Below are 21,995 nucleotides of genomic sequence, written 5' to 3' on the forward strand. Positions count from 1 at the left end.
CTTACCACAGTCTCCTTTGTAGAGAACGGAGAGGTGTATTTGTTCACTGCAGGCCTTTGCTCTTAGTTGGCACTCGCTCGGGTAGGTCTGCGAATCCGATCCACAAACGTCACCGTATTCCTAGGGATTATTAACACATTAAAGATATATGTAATTGAGTACAAAACTAAGTTTATTAATGAAATTGTGAAATTAGTTTTACTTAGTACATACCACTGTTTCTTGAAATCTATTGCGACACGTGTTTCGATGGATTCCGCATCTTTTCAAACACATTATCACAATACATTTTAAGAAATAGTGGTATTTACCAAGTGTAAATTTAATTTCAAATGGATAGATATTAACACAAGGTGGCAAAAGTTTTACAGGCTTATAAGCAATATTATAAATAACAAATTATGTTATTACAAGTTTTTTGTATTATACATATTACATATTCATCATAAATTCATAAAACGTGAAATAGAGGCGCAAAAATATAATTCAGGTTCAGTTCCCGTAGTAAATGTCGCGGATATGAAGTATTTTTTCGATTGAAACCCACTTTACCACTACTTTATATCTTTTTTAAAACAAGCCCCTTTGGCTTCTAAAAATAGTATAAAATGGAAATCTTTGTTTACATGAAGAGATCAAATATATTTTTCTTTAAAAAATATACATAAATGTAAGTGTATGTATCCGATTCCATGGTAAAATAGTTCGTGTGTTTAGTAACCATGCTGGAGGACTGTTTTTTCACTCTTATATTTATTTAATATCACTTGAGAATGCAGTCCCTTGTGCATCGTTTAGCGTGTAAAGGGGTAAGTAGAAAAAAATATTTACATACACACATACGTATGTGTATGCATGATTAAACCTTACTCTCTTAACATGCGTAAATTCTAAATTCCGTAATTTTATCAGGGCATTTTTTTGAAGGTTTCAAAAGATAATTAAAGAAATTAAATATCGAATATCATTATTCAAATTTAATCCCAACCCTTGGATCAAGATATTGATGAAGCCGAATAAATATTCTGTATTAAGCGAAATCGAATCATGAGTCGTCTTCATCGCGTCTTAATTTCGGAGAGAGAGTAAATTATCAATTCACTCCACGATCAATGCCGACCTTCCGAACTGTGTTCCGCGAGTATAATAAGCGAGAACTACCTCGCGACAACGCGTTGAAAGCTCTATAGGAGGGAATCAATACCCGATGAATTGTTGAGGGAGCAAACGTTATTGAATCCACCGAATTGAGCTGGGAATAGGCAGGCATCCCAATTGACAAGATGCCGGCTTAATTACCCTGCAACGTGCCTCATAGACTGGGATATTCTTGCGTTTTGCTGATAATTACCCACCCAATAAGTGTTCGCATTTACCCCACTGCAATAATCCCCTAGAGTCGTCAGTTTGCGAGAGGATTACACATTGATTGCCCCTTGACTTATCTGAGCTCAGATCATTCCCATAGTGCGATTATGTCATCTAATATAATGTTATAATAGTCAGTTATAATGGGGCGTTAATTACCTTCGCTAATTAACGAATTGCCGCTTTGATGTATTTGTTGTGTGCCACGTGTGTAGTGAGTGATCATCTGGGTAATGGGGATTATATCGGATATTACAGAATATGGATTTATCGGTTAAAGCGATTGAATGGGGGTTTTGGTAATCGATTGTAATACACACATATTACCATGTAAAATATCCCACATCTCTGTTATACCGATTACGTAAGTTTTGTACAGGCATTTCACGTCGTGGAACTGCATTTTATATAAAACAAAAACTACATACTTTTTTTCACATTTGTTTTATTTGACCAGTGACTGGGTTTCGTTGTTACCGACATCACTAGACTGCCGAAATCGATAACTATGAAACCTTGTCACTAGTGAAATTAAATGAAAGTAGACAAAAGTATGAAAATATTGTTTAAATTTAAACATGCCTTAAAAAAACTTTAAAGTGAATTTTCTAAATAATGTTTCAAATACACTTGAAGATTATAAAGTACTTACAACATTTTGAGTGTGTCCAAATACTTGTTCACAAAATCTGGATATTTTTACACGTGTGTAAAGTGATCACTTAAACCAGCCTATGACGGTCGTCAGCCCCGTAAATGCCCAGACTTCCATATTCTTCTTCGTCTTTGATGAGATGTCAAAAATAATATGAAAATGACTCCTGTAATTGGAGATAACCCAGATTTTGTGAACAAGTATTTGGACACACTCAAAATGTTGTAAATAAATTATCTGGTCAAATTATAAGCTTAAATAATAAAAATGAGAATAATATTTTCTGGCATTTCTCGTGTGTGCGATTATAATCCAGGATTAGGACCTTACATACTTATAAAAGAGTTTCTGCTCAATAAAAAGCTTCTTTACATCTCACCAATAGATGTCTCTAGTGAAGTTCTAGTTATTCAAGAACAAGGTTTCCTAATTGGTTCATATATAAAGAACTTCCAAGAATTTGAGTAGTGTGGTTGTCAATAATGGGTAGAATTGGTGAATGTTACACGTGTGTAAAGTGATCACTTAAACCAGCCTATGGCGGTTGTCAGCCCCGTAAATGCCCAGACTTCCATATTCTTCTTCATCTTTGATGAGATGTCAAAAATAATGTAAAATACTTATTACATTTTGACAAAATACACGCGTATTATTTTAAAAACAAAAATCTATCGTAACAAATTTGACAATTATTTTTTTCTTGGGTATCTTAACGAAATTATTGTGATTGTACTATGAAAGTCTGAAGACGTCTCTCCAGGGTTTATGACTTGTCATTGGTGGTACAAGTGATCACTTCGTATACTGTAAAATGTTCACTTTTATACCATGATTGGGTTTTTTTATTCATTTTGAGAAAAACATATATTTCACTGCCTCTTTTGAGATAAGAGATCTAAATATATTCGTTTTATATTATGAAATATAGTTCAGTATTTTGTGTGTACGTATATTTAAACATAACGAAAATATTAATTTTAACACACAAATTAAAAATTGTAACTAAAAATTGAATATTTTAATTATTTAGACCAATAGACTTTTACCAGTGAAAAACATATTAAAATGTTGTCATCAAAGACCAAACCTGCTCGAGAAAATAATTAAAAATGTGATGAAACTTTTTTTTTGTTGCGAATACGTAAGTCCAAAAGTGGCCATGGTCCTTTGATGGAATGAATAATTTTTAGCCAGGGTTTCATATTACCAAAGTGACAAATTGTTCTAGAATAATTTAAATTTCAAATTATGGAAAATAATAAAAGGGTTGGTGGCACTTACCGTCCCCTCTTCACACCGCTGCGGACAGGAACATTTGGCTTCGGAAGCTCCATCGCTCGCGCAAATGGAATAATGTTCACACTTTTTGTTTTCGCATCCATCTGTTACAAAGCAATTAAGGTTGATCAATCAAACAGAGGCAATGTGTTGTGTTCCTCTTAATGTGCCAGCGAGCCGGAGGAGAGGTCCACATTGTTTGAGCGATTAGCTGTTGAGTGAGTTTTTGCTTTGTTCGCTAACGGAGTTAATGAATCTGAGTAAATTGGGCATTAATTATTACAAAGTGACCTTTGAGGGTTAAAAATTAAAAACAAAACAGACCTTCCAAGGCTAACGAATTATTAAACTACTTAAATTACTAAAATGTCATTCGTTTGATAATGCCCTAACAAGGCGAAACGATTGTCACAATAAATTTTTTTATGTGTTTTTGTTAATAAAATACAACTTAGTAGATTCAAAAAATCTGTGTTTGATTTAAAATTAATACATAAATTAAAAATGGAATTCTGCAAATTAAACGCCAAATCAATAAATAAATTATAAATTTTTCATTACTTAAATATTTAAAAAAAACTAAACATTTGTAAGTTTATTCCACTTTTTTAAGTTTATTAATATAAACCCAACTAGTTTCCAGAACTACATATGTTCTCATCAACAGGTGAAATTTCAAATAGTTTGTATTTACAAGTGGTATTATATAAGTGCATTGTTTTTATATTTTTATCTTCATGTTATTTGACAAGGTAAGATTAAAATTAATCGATGAGATTTTCATCCACTGGTTATGTTAGGTTATGTTAAATTAAAATAAATAATGAGAGGGTAAAGATAGAAATTGGTCATTACCTAACATAACCTTACCTAACTTTATTAAATTGGTTACATAATATTGTAATGATCTAGTTAGATTTTTAAAACATACAAAATAACTTTTTTCAGTTAACTAATGAACTAATATTACGAAACTACGAGTATGTTTTTTTAAATCGTTATTACGCCAGGCTTTAAGTATAATACATGTTTAATTATAAATCAAGCACCATTTTAACCGATTTTAATCTAGATTTAATTCAATTAAACAAATTAAAACCTGTTTTGATTTTCGAACACAAATAGGTAACATATTTTCACATTCGAACACAAATTACATATTCTCATATCCAAACACAAACAACATATTTTGATATTCAAACATAAATAAGATATTTTCATATTAAAAAACAACCAAATATGTATTTTCATATTCGAACACAAATAATATATTTTTACATTCGAACATAAATAACATATTTTGATATTCGAACACAAATAACATATTTCGATATTCAAACACAAATAACATATTTTGATATTCGAAAACAAATGATATATTTTCATATTCCATCATAAATAACTTATATGAATATCCGAACACAAATAACATATGTATTTTCACATTTATTTAATTTGACCAGTGACTGGGTGTCGTCGTTACCGACATCACTAGACTGCTGATATCGATAACGATGAAACCTTGTCACTACTCAAATAAAATGAAAGTGGATAAAAGTATTAAACTATTGTTTAATAATTTAAAACTTTTAATTTTTATAGCATATGTTTTTTCATATTCCAAGGCAAACAACACATTTTGATATTCGAATATATATTTTTTTCATATTCAAACACAAATAACATATTTTGACATTCGAACATATCAGCGTTGTGACTTTTCGAGCACGTGAATTCATAATAGAGCAGGTAGGTACTTACTGCATGGTCCTTTGTAAAGAACTGTGACCTCCCTCTTGTATTTGCACGCCTCGTGTCTCAGCTTACACTCGTTCCCGTAGGAGATCCCGTCGGAGCCGCACACGGGGTCGAACTCGGCGGAGCACTGCGGGCACTCGCAGCGCGCCTGCCCCCCGCGCTCCACGCACGACGCGCCCCACTGGCACGTCCGGCCCTGGCACGGACCGCGCTCTCCTGGATGGTTTTCCAATCACGATATTGTTATATTACACGGAATTATAGAATTACACGAAATTATAGTAACTTTAAACATAAAGACTTAATCCACTCACGAAAAGGCATAGGCTATGAAACTTAAAAAGTTGAAGCCTGAGTAGGGTCATAATAAGCGGTGTTGCATAAGCCATAGCTAGATTTCAGAGTCACTTGGACGTTAGGTAATAAAAAATCATGATATATCGCAAATCAAATTATAAATAAAACAGTTGTTTTTATCACTGGAGTATTTTTTTTAAAGTGGTTTAAAAACGGTATTTGATTTATAATTAAATCATGTTTTACCACAAATTTAATGAAATATCTTGTTAGCATAAAATTTGTTCATGATTAAAACGATTTTTGTACAGTTTTCTTGAACTTCGCACAAGTTGTTTTTTTTCCTTCATTTTATTTGTTTGCTATATCAATTCTATATATGGTTTGATCTGATTCAATTGTGGTGTAACAAACAACAATTTCCTTTTACCTTTTAATAATTTGAAGTGTTTTTTCAATCGTCATTATTATGTATTGTATATAATCCTTGATGTATATTATAAAAATTAAAAATAAATACGATTGTAAATTCCCGTTGAATAATTCACCGCTCACAAAATGATTGCTTTTGACATGTAGGATATTGCGGGTGTGAATATCTCACCGAAAGCATTCCGTAAGTAATGATTAAATATGCATGGTGATATATTTACCCTCGCGCCACTTACCGCAGGTTCCTGGGTGAGATATTTGGATAGGCATCTTGGATTGACAAGCCGCCCGCTTCAAGTCGCACTCGGAGGAGAACGTTCTGCCGTCCTCGGCGCAGACGGGCCTCATTACCGGCTCGCATTCTGGACCGCACTCACATTTGGCAATTCCGAACTTGTTGATATTGCATTCCTCGTCCGGGAGGCATTTGATGCTTTCGCACGGATTCACCCCTGGAAAAAAGTCTCTCGTCTAATTTTATTTATCTTTACAATTTCCACGCCGGGAAATCAATAGTGAAATTTGCTCTGCGAAGTATTATACACCTACAAATATTTGTACATACATATCGCTCACTCCTTTCAACAACGTCATAAATAAAAAATCGTCAATTTTCAGGTGTGCATGTTTTTGGAATGCCCAGAAAATGTACCATATCTCAGCAAAAGAGGAATATTTTTCACTCCTTTTTACCCGCTACAGGGCAAAAAGTGTTGTTTTTGCGTTTTGAAGAAAAGGTATTGTTTAATTATTTTTTTTTTAAGTTACTAAATATTTTTCAAATGGAGAAAAAAACCTTCAGGTTATACCTAAAAAGATCTGTTGCACAGTAAGAAGTTCAATAAGTGGTTTGATATTTATTTTTAATACATTGTATTATAATTTTTAACTTTAAAAACGTTCTCCTGCTTTGTAAAAAAGCTTCTTTACATCTCACCAATAGATGTCTCTAGTGAAGTTCTAGTGATTCAAGAACAAGGTTTCTAAATAGGTTCATATATATAGAACTTCCAAGAATTTGAGTGGTGTGGTTGTCAATAATGGGTATAATTGGTGAATGTTACACGTGTGTAAAGTGATCACTTGAACCAGCCTATGACGGTCGTCAGCCCCGTAAATACCCAGACTTCCATACTCTTCATCTCATCTCTTTGACATCTCATCTCATGACATCTCATCTCTTTGATGAGATGTCAAAAAATAATATGAAAATAACTCCTGTAATTGGAGATAATCCAGATTTTGTTTTTGGACACACTCAAAATGTTTATTTTATTGATTTTTTATGTTTTTTCAACACAGGAATGTTAAAAAAAATAGCTGAACAGCTTTGATACAAACTGGAAACACCGTTAGATGTAAAACAATACTGAATTACTAGATAACGTATTGTTTGTACCGTAATAAAGAAAACAATAAACGAACAACCCAACGTCTTCTATATTCTGTCGTTACAAACAATTTCACATATACGCATTATATCGTGTTTGTATATACAATGCCCTAGCGTTTCACTAGACCATGAGTTAGTAACCTTTTGTTGTAAAAAGGCCAAATATTTTATACATGCTAATGTTAACGTACAATATTTGTGAACAAATAATTCAATTTAAAAAAAGGTTTATTGTATATTTTTACAGCGCTTATTCTAACTAATAGAATCAATGAGATTTTTGCGGTTGCATTTGACTTGCAAGTATTTTTATACTAGCTTGCATTTTTGAAGTAGATAGGCGTAATATTGCGTCTAAATGTTGATCCGATAACCGCGAACAGTGTTTGTTTTTTCGATAATTCAGAATTAAAGAAAGTTGCTTACAAATATAAATATAAACCAACTACCAAACAGAGTAATTACTAAATGAGCAAACTTTCATTTATCTACTGAGGGTTTTCAGAAGGCAAACAAAACTTCCATACAAATCTACCAAGTTAGTTTTTCGCTGAAAAGCCATTTTAAGTGTGGTATCACTTTGCAAATCCATCACGTTCATTTGCAAATCGCTTGGTATATTATCGATATCTACGGCAAAGAGGTTTTCAAATAACTCCATTTTACGTGAAATCAATTAAACACCCAAAATCTACCGTTTTAAGCACCCAAGATCTACCGTTGTGGCAAGAATCTTGCTGGCCGCACCAAGACGCCTCGCGGGCCACTGGTTGCAGACCAATGCACTAGACTATAGCCGTTGAATTCTTATACGATATCTCAGTAGAGAGTGAGAGAGAGAGAGAGACTCAGATAATCGGCTTTTGGGTTTGAGAGACAATCTACTTTTACCCACCTACCTTCAGTATACTCGATTTCAAGGAAACACCGCCGAACATTTTATGCTCTCAAGGACTATCTATTGCCTTTTATTGTATGGCAAACATATTGTTCGAGATTTAATAAGCAAGAAAAAAATCTACCTTAAAAGCGCTTGAATCTTATTATATTTAAGAAGAGCTTTATGAAAATAAAACAATGACTTCAATGTTTAAAACATATTAAATAATATATTATAATTTTATATTAATTTGATAAGTAAGCGATCTTTAAAAAAAATATGTTTTGTAAGATGTCATTAGTTTTTTTGTGAAACTCTTATATTTATTTAATTTCTGATAATTTATGACTGAAGAATGAAAAACAGAAATACGTTATCGACACACGATTACATATTTTCATATAATTCCACGAATTTTTTTTCGATGCAATGATCTTGGTTTCTTTGCTAATCTTGAAAAAATAGCATTTTCCGTTTTGCATGTGTATTTGAAATAAAGAAATCGAAGAAATGGGGTTGAAAATTTTATTACAGACATCACATTATTTTTTTCTTGGTATAAAGTAAATTACAGTGGCGCTAAGTTACCTCATCTTATGGATAGTATTTTTGTTCTACATAAGACATATATTCATAGTGCCTAGTATATTTTTAAAATGAAAAAAAAAACATAGTATTGAAGCTTGAAATTACTGAAAAATGACTGAACTTGCACATGATGTGATGTTTGAATCACACCATATATATAAATATATTTGATTTTCAGAATTTGAGTAGTTAACAATTATGGGTAGAATTTTCTGCTGCCCACCACAGCAGCGACCCAATATTTAGAATATATTTCTTTTAGAATTCTGACCTTTAATATTTTAACTTATTACTTTTATAATTTGTATTGATGTGAAGTGATAACTTAAAACTATACGAAAAATAAATAATAAGTATAATGGGTAGAATGGTGAATGTATCGCGTGTGTAAAGTAATCACTTAAATCAGCCTATAACAGATCGTTAGCCCTATAAATACCCAGATTTCCATATTCTTCTTCATGTATATCGAGATTTCAAAATGTAAAAATAACTCTTAAGTGAAGAAACCCAGATTTGTGAACAAGGATTTGAATACACTTAAAGTATGGGAAATATTTTTTTTATAATCACCTGAGCTGCACTGCCCCCTATAGATGATCCTCAGCTGACGTCGGCTCCGGCAGGCCTCTCTCCTAGCTTGGCACTCGTTGCTGTAAGTCTTCCCGTCCGAGCCGCACACGGGAGTGAACTCCAGCGGGCACGCCTCGGCACACTTGCACACTGCCACACGGTTCGCATCTAGTTGGCACTGCTCCGGCTCCGGGCAGGTCACCCCAGCGCAGGGGTCTGAAAGAAAAAAACAATATATTTAAATAAATAAAAAAAACCACTTACTTAAGTCTCAGAATAAATTTGATGCTGAAAAGAACCAGGGAAGGAGGCGTGATAGTGAGTAAGTTAAGAAACATATTACTCTTAACCCTTCACTGCATGACTTTTTTGCATGACTGCATGACTGCATTGGCTAAATTATCAACTATATCCGTTAGTAAGAATGTTTTTACACTAACTTTTGGGCATGTAACAAATTTGATACAGTATGCAGTTAAGGGTTAATTAGCTGTACCTGACCACGTGTTTTCTTATCCAATTCTAGTTGAATGGAAAAAAAATACAAAGCACATATTTCTAATATTTTAAACTTCGCAATGCTTGTGAATCTATGAAAATATTAGAAATACATGAAACAATAATGCAATAGAAAATATTGAAATTGACAGAAGCTGTCAAGTAGCACGTTGTCTGCCATAATCAATCAATTTTATGTTTTTATCCGTCACTGGTAAAAACGACAAATTCACATAAAAATTTGCGCGTATTCGAACGAAAATTTTTTTTAAAAATTAAAAGCAATTGGTGAATTCATTTAAGATATTGAACAAACTTACATCAACATTTTTATTTGTATAAATATATAAGCACACATTCGGACCTCACATACTAATAAAAGAGTTTCTGCTCAATATAAAGCTTCTTTTCATCTCAGCAATAGATGTCTCTAGTGAAGTTCTAGTGATTCAAGAACAATGTTTAAAAATTGGTTCATATAAATAGAACATCCAAGAATTTGAGTAGTGTGGTTGTCAATAATCGGTAGAATTGATGAATGTTACACGTGTGTAAAGTGATAAATTAAACCAGCCTATAACGGTCGTCAGCCACGTAAATATCCAGACTTCCATATTCTTCTTCATCTTTGATGAGATTTCAAAAAATAATGTGAAAATAATTCCTGTAATTGGAGATTTTGTGAGTATTTGGACATCTCTATGTGATTAAATTGTGAGATCATTTTCTTCACAATTTAAAACTTTGTGATATAATGACAACACGGTAAAGCATGTTTCGTCTGTGTATGAACATTATACATATGGACAAAACAAGTACTAAGAGAGATTAACATAGTACTGAGCTCATAGTATTCCTCAATATTAGTTCTAGAACTGAGACAATCATTATCACATGTGAAGATAAAGCGTCAAATTACAAAACTTTTGGTACCAACTGCTGAAGATACGAATGGTATTATCATACGAGCATAACACCTCGGATTAGACCTAATCATAAACTCAGTTGAATCAAGAAAAATTTTAATGAAAAGAACTTTCTAATGTACTCATATATTTTTTAATTGGCATTATTTTTGTCGAATAACATGATGATGTAAATATGAAATTAAAAAACACTTGTATCATACCACTTTATAATTTTTTTTATTGTTACACGACTAGTTTCGAGACGTAGAGAAGTTCGCACCAACGGGTGAAAATACAATGCACAAAATTTTGAGTACCTATGTCCAAATACTTGTTCATAAATCTCATCATCTCACAAATCCAATAGATGACTCCCGTGAATATGTACGAGTTTCAAAAATTTTAATAGTGGCAATCATGGGTAGAATAGTGAATGTTACATGTGTGTAAAGTGATCAATTATACGAGCCTATGACAGGCCATAAGCTCTGTAAATACCCAGACTCCCATATTCTTCATCATCGATGTTGAAATATCAAAAAATGTCGTGATAAAACGTTTGTATTTTCGCCTGTTGATGACGATATTTGTAGTGTTTTATTTTTAATTCAAATTTCCTTACTGAATGGTGAGATAAGTAAAGAAAACACCAAATATATAAGCTTTTGATTTAATTATTTTTTAAAGATTTGTTCGAATAATATTGATATTTAAGAAAAATGAGTAAAATTAGGTCGTAGAAGATTTTATTTTCTGCAATTCAGTTCATAACTTCCTCAGTCATATTTCAAAATAATAGCTAATGAAATAGAGTCAGAGTTCCGAAAATCGGACATACAAATTAATATATGACGTTAAGTTATCTATCAGGTTTCGCTGCGCTTTAGGTCCAGTATAATATTAAATAAATAATAAAGTAGAAAAATCACATATATTTATTTTGTTCCCCATAGGAAAAGATTCCGAACGGTAGCAAAATGTACTACATATGCACGAAGAAATAAAAAAATAACTAATTTTATTCCAAAATTAATAAGACACAATTTGAGCATCTAACCAAATTACTTGAAAAATATTTCTTATTGAAAGTGATAATAAATATTCATTGAAAGGGTAAAAAAATTCCAACTCCAGACCATTTCTTTCAGATTTATTACCGGACAGGTAAGAATACCAATTTTGGTTATGGGCCGAAGATTTTCTGGCGTGCAAATATAATTTTCGATTACGTTTCTTACTAAAGGAGAAATTTGTGATTCATTTCTGCCTCGCTAGCACAGCTACTGCCTAAGTTGTCGTTACACTTGAATTATGTCTTAGGAATAGCTCAAGGCAGTTCCAATTCAAAGGCGGAAACCGTAGAGAATACATAGCCGCTGAATAGATTTCTTTTCTTCGCGATGCCTTTTCCATTGTAGCGCAACTTGAACAATTTGAACTTGTTTATTTTCAAATTGATAAAAAGCATTTTCAATTTATCGGATACCTGAAGTTTCTAATGTGTTTTTCGTGTGTACAAACTGCTCCAATGGATGTTTTTAGGGAGAGAAATTAAATAAAAATCACTGGGCCGATCCTTTTTAATATGTCAAGTTTTTATTAACAAACTAACTAACCAACAAAGTTTACCCCAATACCATCGCAGTGGAGATGACGATTTGATATAATTTTTTTTTTTAATTTCCATAATCCATATGCGCTTTGAATGTTTTCGTTAGTACTTAATTCAAGTCAACTCTGATGGCGGTATGTCGAACCTGTTTTAAAATTAAATTAAACATGTTTTTATTCAACTACATTAACGTATTTCGATGAAAAAGCATATTTTATTTTTAATTGATTTGGCATTGATTTTGTGAAAACATGATGGCTAAATATATTTTTTTCCGTCAGCGTTATTGTAAAAACGACTTTTTTCGAGAATTGCAGATATTCTCATTCTACGGGTAAAAATACATCTTTGAGACCTACAGTGAAAATATCTGTAGCTCTCGAAACTACAATAATTATATTCACAACATTAATAAACAATAATAAAATCTTTTTTGGTCTTGCATAAGTGTTTTATTTATATATTTAAAAGAAGTAAGTTGTTTCAAAACATTATATTGTATATTTTAAACTTATATTTACTTGTAGCAAAAGCATATTCAATTACGTATATTCCTTTTAAACGCACTGTATTAAAGTAAATCGTGTTGGTATTACATTTTATTTGCGAATATCGATCGTCTCAAACAAACACTTTTTTGTTCGATGAGCTTTTTCCATGAGCAAAAGAAATAGAAAATATTTGATTTATTTCCCTTTGTGAAGTACACAAAGGATTTGTAGTGACAACGAATAATGTATGCCCTATTTAAAATGGCGAGAGATTTTCAATAACGTAAATGTTCTCTCGTCCCAAATTAGTCCAAACTAATGCACAAGACTGAACGAGGTTAATAATGAATTTTGAACAATAAAACATTAATTTCAGTGCCTAGACAACCGTTTATAATTCGGGACAGATATTTACTCCTAAATAATTTATCCGTGGTCACAATTTAACACTTGGCCAGTTTAATATACAAACATTTATTAACGTTTAAAATGTTTTTTTCTGAAGTACTTATCTACATTATATTGAGTATGACCATTTTTTTATCAATGCTGGATTTCATTCTTCTAAGAAGCTTTTTGCATCAGTGTTTTTAACTGATATCCTAAACGCAAGAAGTTTTTTTTATTCAGAGAGAAATGTGAAATTCTAATTTGTGCCCTAGATTTTTTTATTCTCTTTTGCATAAATATAAATCCTTGCTTAACTTGAAAATTTCAACCTAAGAATTTTTTTTATTGTGACGAGAAAGTGAAATTCTGAATTCAACAGTAGTAACACACATGAAATATTTTTTTTAAAAATCTCTCATTTGTAAATAAAATTTGATGCTTTACTTACAATTTTTAACCGAAGGAAAAGCCAATTAAGCACTGAAAGTAAGTTTTTGTGTCTTGGAATATACATATGACTTCTAAAACTTTGAGAAATATACTTGTCTATAATGAGTAGGAAAAGGGACATTACATAAAGCATTACGTGATTACTTGAACCTGCCAATGACATGTATTTAACCCTTTAATTACCAAAATTGTAAATAAAATCCTTCATCTATGTTGAGTTGTCAATATAAAGTAGGTACTTGTTTTTTTTTTTAATTATTTTAGTAACATTCCATAGAATGTCAGTTTTGCATGAAATGCTATATTCGATACAGTCAGTTCCAGCTGCGGTCAGTTGGGTTAAAATCAAATTAGTATATTAAATTTAAATGGCTTTTCACAGAAAATATTCAACAAATTATAACTTTTGTCAGTCAAACTACAATATATGTACAATATTTCGAGTGTGTCCAAATCCTTTTTCATAAATCTGTTTTATCTCCAATTATGGGAGTTATTTTTTCATATTATTTTTTGACATCTCAACATGAGATGAAGAAGAATATAGAAGTCTGGGCATTTACGGGGCTTACGACCGTCATAGACTATATAATGTTTATAAATATATAAAGGTTGTGTATATAAACTGAACCATTAATAAAATTGTAGCTTGCCCGAGTACCTTGTTTGGGTTGAATACAGTAATTTATTTAAGTTACCCTTACACTTATTGGACCTTTGTATTATTACTTATTTAGAAAATAAACATATCGTGAGGTTCTTAATACAAGGGTGCGCCTACAAACAAATAAGAAAATGTTTGTGTACAAACAAAACGTACAAACGCATATGATATTATGAAAAATGTACTTTTGTAACCCAGTAATTAAATATTCTTGCTTCGTAAAGGAAGTATGGATTTCAAATTAGTATTCACCGAATAGTCATTGTCAGTAATAATAGAAAAGTTAAGTTCTATCTACACTAGGGAATACGTAAATATTATTTGAATCGTAACTTCCCTTTAATAAATTAAACAAATTCCACATACTGGGTTACACAATTCATTTGTATATTACCGATTTTATTAAAAAATTAAGTAGTATATAAGTTTGTTTTAAGTGTTAAATGATTTAGGCTTCAGTTTTCATGCTCAAAGTTAAATATTTTTTGTAAGAATTAAAGTATTATATAATTCATTTAAGCAAAACAAACTACTGAATTTTCGGAAAACAATTTCAAGCTTTGTAATCAATAAGTGTAGAAATGAATACGTCAATGTTAATGCATTAAAGTTAAACGTAAGAAACCAATTTCAAGGTGTGTCTACGATTAAAAAAAATATGACAATATTTTCTCTTGTATTTGTCATGAATTACCTATGTTCGAAATTGCTTTATATTTGATTTGTCAATGGTTATTCTTCCATTATTCTTGATTTACTGCATGCATGTTTAAGTTTTTTACTTGTACTTATGTGTACAGTTTAGCCCTTGTAATTTCATGAATAAATGATGTTTGCTCTAACATCTTAGTTTTTTTAATCATGCATTTATTTTATTTAATGTTAACTTTTTTACACATAATTGTCTAAAAATAATTATTTTCTGTTTATCCTGTCTGTTTTGTTATGTGTAAATGATGTTACTTTCAGTTTTATTTTGAATTATTTTGGTTGTTCTTATTTATAATGTTATATAGTCCGTTCGATAAATTGTACTATATTAATAAATAAAAATATCTCTCCTAAATTGTTTTGATTGATATGATGTATCTTTCTCAAAATTGGGATTATTTGATCGCACTCGTTTACAAGATCACGGTTTTGTTTACTAGCCAAGGTATAAGTGTAGTCCGTACGGTCCGCTGTGGCCGACTATTTATTGCGGAATGTCATGCGGGTGGACCATAAACAGATTTAATGGAATGGAAACGCTACCACAAATCTTTCTATTCGGGTCCACTACAACACCACGCAAGTGAGCCGGTCACGTGATTCACGGCCGACCAATCACGGGTGTCGCTTGAGTTTCCCAATTATTTACCGCGGTGCGTCTGTCGCGTGGGCGATTCCACTCATTTGCGGGCAGTAAACGCGATAACCGCCCGTTATATTACAGTAAACCGCTCGACTTGCCGTATGGTGGAATTAATTGTCGATACCCTTATCGCGAGACGGGGTATCAGGAAAACGGGGTGGGTTTATTTTGGAAAATTCCGCGGAGAAATACGGCATGTTTGTTACTAACGGAGAAAATACTAAAGCACTAAGCGTCAAATCACATCAAATATTTAAATGAAAAGACATTTTTTCATTAATTGATTCGGCAGTCATTTTGTGTCAGTCGTTTTTAATTTAAGTTTCACTTGGTAAATGCCCCTATTTCTTAAAATCCATACGTATTTCGAACCATTCCACATAATTTTCAAATAAAACTTGATTTTAAGAAAAAAATGCAATTTTTGAATGAAAACATTAAATAAAAATGCATGCAGACCGATGTTTGAAAATGATGGATTTCGCATCATTTTGAAACATTTTTGTTTGAAAATTATGAGGATTGTATCGAAACGCATGTCACAATAGCTTTTAAGAAATAGTATTCTTTATCTTTGTTGAAATATTGTTTAAATTCGTGCATTTTATCGAAAATTTGATATATCCTGATTAAAAAGTTACAATTGGGACAGTTTTTTTTAGAAACATATGAAAGTATTTTTTAAAAATTATACTAACACTTACAGTGGCGTGAATGGAGTTTTTAATCACAGTAGGCAGTTGAGTTGGGTAGCAAGATAAGGTATGCAATATTTAATAAGGCATGGTAGGCACCGGTCGTGTTCCTATATAGAACGCGAGTAATTGCACTGCTTTTCTGCCTATTTAGAATGCACGCCTCTGAACACACATGTAAAAAAAAAGTGCACATACGTTTAATTCTCATTTTCCCATATATTTTTTAAAATTTTAACATTCTAAAAATGGAATTGCTAAACATAATTGGCTTATTTTTTAATTTTCATACGTCTTTATAATTATACGCATAGCGCGCTAGTGTACTAAACGGAATTTTACTGTGTGGCAATCCGGTTTTTGAAATAAAAACGACTACGATAGATTAGAGTGATCCAGTTTACGCGCACCGTAATCGCGCACCGATCGAGCGCACTAATCCGGAGAAAGACGGATAAGTGAACAAGCCAATCATCCGTTTTTTCATGCTAACCGGAGTGCCGGACAGTAAAATTCCGTTTGGTGCATAAGCGCTCATAGAATGCTTTAATACCGTATATTTTGAGGAAATTTAAGTGCAGTTATTTAATTTATATGATCTAAGTGAACGTAACATTATCAGTCTACAGATTTCGCTGTGTAACGCGCCCTTAATCAAATTTCGCACTCTACACCCTCCGACCCCAATCCATCGGATCTCCCTTAAAAGCAATACTTATTCCCGATACAACATCTAATTTCCCCATTTAATGTATTCTAGTGCCGAAGTGTGCCCGCCAGGAGCGTGACGCGCATGAAATGTTCCCTCCAACAATACAGGATAAAGGGAACACACGGTGCGGTGGCAAAAACACAAAACGCGAAAGTAAAAAAAAATCGATACACAAAGCCACGTCCGCTATTGTGATGGGAATGCAAACACAATGAACTCAAATGTTTTGTATTATTCTTTTCATGTTCCTATTTTGATACAGTGGCCAAAAAGGCACATAATCAATTATTTTTTTACTAAAACCCACCCAGCTGCCATGTTGAATTTTTCTCCATCCAGAAATGGAAAAACTTTGTGTATTTGATGTGACGGTCACACTAGAAAAATAATTGTACGGCTTTTTCTCGGCGTATTGAACTTTTTTTCATAAAATGAGAAAGTGCGGTCACAAAGCATTTTTTAAATTTAATAATCCGCAAAGCCTCTATTTTTAGAGGATTGTCTTGAGGTAGGATAGTAAGGATAGGGAAGATTAATATGAAAAACACCTCACAAATACCCGGACCAATTAAAAATAAAAATTTCTTAAATTTATTTCGCGATTGGCAGGAATCGAACCAGCGACGCCAGTTTCACAGTCGAGCTTCTACCCAACTATACCACGTCGCCTGTCAATATGTCCTCAGAACGGTAGCTGATATTTCGTTATCACAATACGTATGCATTGGAATACTTTTTTATGGGTGATGTTATTTTTACAAATTTTAAATCACGTATATCTATATATATATATATATATATATATATATATATATATATATATATATATATATATATATATATATATATATATATATATATATATATATATATTTAAAACGTAAAAGTTTAACATCTCAGCAATGATAAAAAGAATATGGAAGTCTAAGTATTTATTTATCATACGTTAGTTTAAGTGAATACTTTATTTCATCGTACGGTGTTTGAAAATGATGTGGAATACATCAAAACATGTACCGTAATAGATTTTAAAAAATAGTGGTATTTAAAAAACTTCAAATAATTTGCAATAATTGTTCAAATAGTTTGAAAAAAATTGGACACATCCGAAATGTTGGGAATAAAATGTAAATATTCGTTTGTTGAAAATAAAAAATGTTCTTAAGTTATTCGCCGATTGCTTTGAAAATTTAAAACTTTGTTGCATACGCATATTTTCTTATACATGTACAGCTATCACAGGTAAAAACATTTAAAAAAAAAACTTTTAACCGCCGTGGCAGCGCTCTCTGTTGAACGTAACAGCAATACACACAATTATGGCTGACAGCGTGCTTCTTTACAGTTGCTGCCACCTATCGTTTTTAATACTCGTATTTTCGATTCCATTTTTGTTCCAAAGATTTTAAATATTTTCATTGCTTTGAAAGCATTGTGAAATGGATCATATTAGAAATGTGTACATTTTTATTTCTTTACCATTTAATCATGTTAAACCACAGCAACACGTGGTCGGATACAGCTCGTTTTATGATAAAAAAATTAACGAATCATTATGTGTTTGTATTCAATAATTTTTAAAATAGTAATAATTTCAAATTTTTTATTGTACAATAAAACTGGAACACATATTAATCATGCGTACCTCTTGCTTAAAAAATATGTAAAGCATTGAAATAATAAAAAAATAGTAAAAATAATATTGTGTGCGAATTTTTCATCCGACAGAAAAATTGTATAAGAGCACTAGATTTAACTTTTTAAAAAGATAAACATGTAGTAAAAGGAACTTAGAGTGAGACATTTGAACGCGAGAAAAAAAACGGGAACATTAAGATTACTTCAGTCTCACGTTACATTACCTTTGAAAAGAAGACATAATGTTGATAGTCCCAAAACGCCCACAAAAATGCTCGCTTACAAACTGGAACTACCTCCTTACTTGGAATGCGTATAATTTATATGACTTAAAATGTTAAGTGGGTAGACAAAGTTTGATGTTGCAATGCTGGCGAGATTATCCCGCAAGTCGAGTGAATCCGACTTGGCACTGGCCCCCGCGTCATCAGACATAATTGAAACAGCTCATGGCTGCTGGAGGAGCTGTTAAGATAAATGAACTGAGATAAGACGAAAAACACCGAATTAAATTACAATGAAACGAAAGTTTCAACCCCTCGCTCTCCTCTGTGGAGGTCTAATGGCAAGTCAGTAATGTGCATTAACTCTGGGTTACACCACTCCAGCGGACATCAAAATTACCAAGATCCGAGCAAAAAAGCTTCAAGCCAATGAAGGCATTTAAATTTTTCAATAAATCTATTCTTCAACTTTATTCGCTCTCTCCCCCCTTATAACTCACAAAGATTTTTGAATGTGATTGTTTTCGGTTGTAAATGACACTTTAGGGACAATTTCCAAGGGTATTTTTTTCCATTTTTCTGGAGCTTGTTAACATTTTAATTTGCATCCGAACATTAATCTCTTTTGTAATATTTTCGACATTTTTACGCAAAATGTTGAGACTTTTGGAAAATATTTAAGTTTCATGTTATAAGTTAGTATTATCAACGCAATATTTCATATTAATGGCAGTTTTTACTGTCTTTTTACTTTATAAAGAAATTTTTCGATTCCTATTTTTATGAGCTTAAAATAAAATAGCTTAAATGTCGAATGATGCCATTTTAAATATTACAATCTTAAATCAATTGTTAAATCAATCGTTATCGAGTGTACGGTAAATAAAATTTTAAAAATATAATGTTTCAAATAAAATTGATCCTTTTCAACAAAAAAAAAACTTAAAACGTCATAAAAATACGTTTTATGATTACATATTTAATTCGTACACCATGTATACACAACTTTGAAAATAATATTAGGTAAATATAATATAAAATATACATACTATGATTCATATACATTACAACTGACTCTTATCCGCTCTAAATGGTGGATACAGTAATTCATCGCATAGCAGCCAGCTGTCCAAACTCTAAACACAGTAATGGACATTTTTTTGTAGTACGTTTTTTTTGCATTTTTGGACTTAGTAGATTCTACTTAGTCCAAAAATGCAAAAAAAAACGTACTACAAAAAAATGTCCCTAACTGTGTTTTAAGTTTGGACAGCCGAGCAGTACTTTGACTAAGCTCGTACAAATACGGTTATGCAATCCCAATTAACCTAGTCATTAATTCTATTCTTATTATTCTATCTACTGTTCCGTCTCTTCTTCAGCTAGATTATGTTAATACTGGTTTTAAAAAAAAAGTTAAATGTTTACTTCGTTAATGTTTAAATTTGCAATATTTCAAATGAAAATAAGGGTTTTAAAAAATGCTCTTAAAATAAAACATCCCTTAATTTAAAAAATGAGAGTTAAAAATCTTTTTTAATTAAACCTATCATATTGCCTCGAAACGCTAGCTAGATTAAATTATTGTAAAAATTAAGTACCATTGTTACTTAAGTAATTAATTCCGCTCTCTCTAAAAGGAGGTGCCTATTTCATAACTGTAATAAAACCACTAAACTTAACACTTTTGAATGATTATTGTTCGTAAGAAAGCTTTTATGAAATTAAAAATTCAACCCTCCGCTCTGCTCCGCATTTCGTGATGAAGAGTATACAAGGTGTGTTAATAATATAAGTACTCGAGTTTCTCAAAATTGCGGTAAACAAATGAACTTAAATGTTGTCTGCAATGCGTTGCTTCAGACGCTTCGTTTGATATCTTCCTAGCCAGTTAACCTTGTCTTAAACTACGAGAAACTTTTAATCCAACGCAAAAGTTTTAAGCTCGTTTAAAACAATTTATCGCTAATGAATGAGTTTATTTTTAATAAATTAATATTAACAATTCAAGCTATCTGATAAAGACAGTTTCTGAGAATTTTGGAAAAAAAGGTCACTAATAAATCACTACTTACAAAAAATACCACCCTTATTTTTTTTATCATCTAACACATAAAAACACCAGTTACAATTTGTTCCATGTGCATGCATTCTCAGGACACTTAATTTGAATAATACAGTCAAATTGTGATCATAAATAACGTTGGCAGGGGGTCATCAGTCGTTGGATTCAGGCCTTAGGCTAAGTTTACATCATGAAATATTATTTTACTTTTTGTTTGTTCAGAAAAAATACTACATTATTCCAAAGGATAACATTTTTAATGGTTTATTTCTTCTTCTTATCTTAACACGTATCCAATGATGCATAAAGCACTACACCTTTAACAAGCAGTGTTATCTTAATCGTTGAGTAAATTAAGTAAAAGTGACCACCCCTAAGCTTCAGGTCCGAGTTTAGGGTAATATTAAATATGTATACAGCAAAAAATAACTTATATTTATCTTGATTCCCCTGGGAATGGAACTCGAGACTTCCAGTTCTATTTTTATATAGCTTACTTTTTCATACGTTTCCAATAAAAAATGACATAAAAAATCCTTGTTTAAGGAGAATGGCGTCACAATTTTTTTTTTTATGGTAAATATATTATATTCGTCATAATATTTTTTATCTCCTGCGTGCATTTTAAGGTTAAGAAATATCTTTAAGTTTAAAAATGCTTTTTATAATTATTAATCGATTTAGGAAATAGAACGTCACCACTGTACAAAGTCACGCAATAACGTTTTATACTATTTTTTTTATATATGTTATAAATACTTGAATTAATTGTAAGTTTACCAATCAGGAACCGCTCTTGAAACCTCATATATGTACATATAGTAGCCAAACGCGGTTATAGCAATGTACACTATAAACGAGATTATCTAAATAATTTTATCGAGTGCTCTAAGGTATATGTAGGGAACAATAACCACGTAAATGTAATTAATTTAGGATCGTCTCAAAACTTGTTAGAAAACTTTAACTTACTAAAACTTCACTAATTGATTCGGAATAAAATAACAATTACAAACAGGAAAAATGTAATTGTTTCCGATTGACATCATCGATTAAAAAGCTTGGTCATTTA

General features: G+C 31.6%; 1 protein-coding gene across 1 annotated transcript in view; it reads right to left on the reverse strand.

Moving 5' to 3' along the window:
- Positions 1–21,995, reverse strand: part of LOC148311326 (agrin-like) — a 128,524-nt gene that overhangs the window by 15,212 nt on the left and 91,317 nt on the right. Inside the window, exons 6-10 of the mRNA XM_088256793.1 lie at positions 9,223–9,438; positions 6,025–6,240; positions 5,063–5,275; positions 3,305–3,405; positions 6–120 (exon numbers count right to left, since the gene is read on the reverse strand). Coding sequence (XP_088112919.1) covers positions 6–120; positions 3,305–3,405; positions 5,063–5,275; positions 6,025–6,240; positions 9,223–9,438 — 861 coding nt within the window. The remainder of the gene's footprint in view (positions 1–5; positions 121–3,304; positions 3,406–5,062; positions 5,276–6,024; positions 6,241–9,222; positions 9,439–21,995) is intronic.

This window comes from Brachycentrus maculatus, unplaced genomic scaffold (genome assembly GCF_059751285.1).
Source record: "Brachycentrus maculatus isolate JH-2025_06_01 unplaced genomic scaffold, ASM5975128v1 h1tg000067l, whole genome shotgun sequence".
NCBI lineage: Eukaryota > Metazoa > Arthropoda > Insecta > Trichoptera > Brachycentridae > Brachycentrus > Brachycentrus maculatus.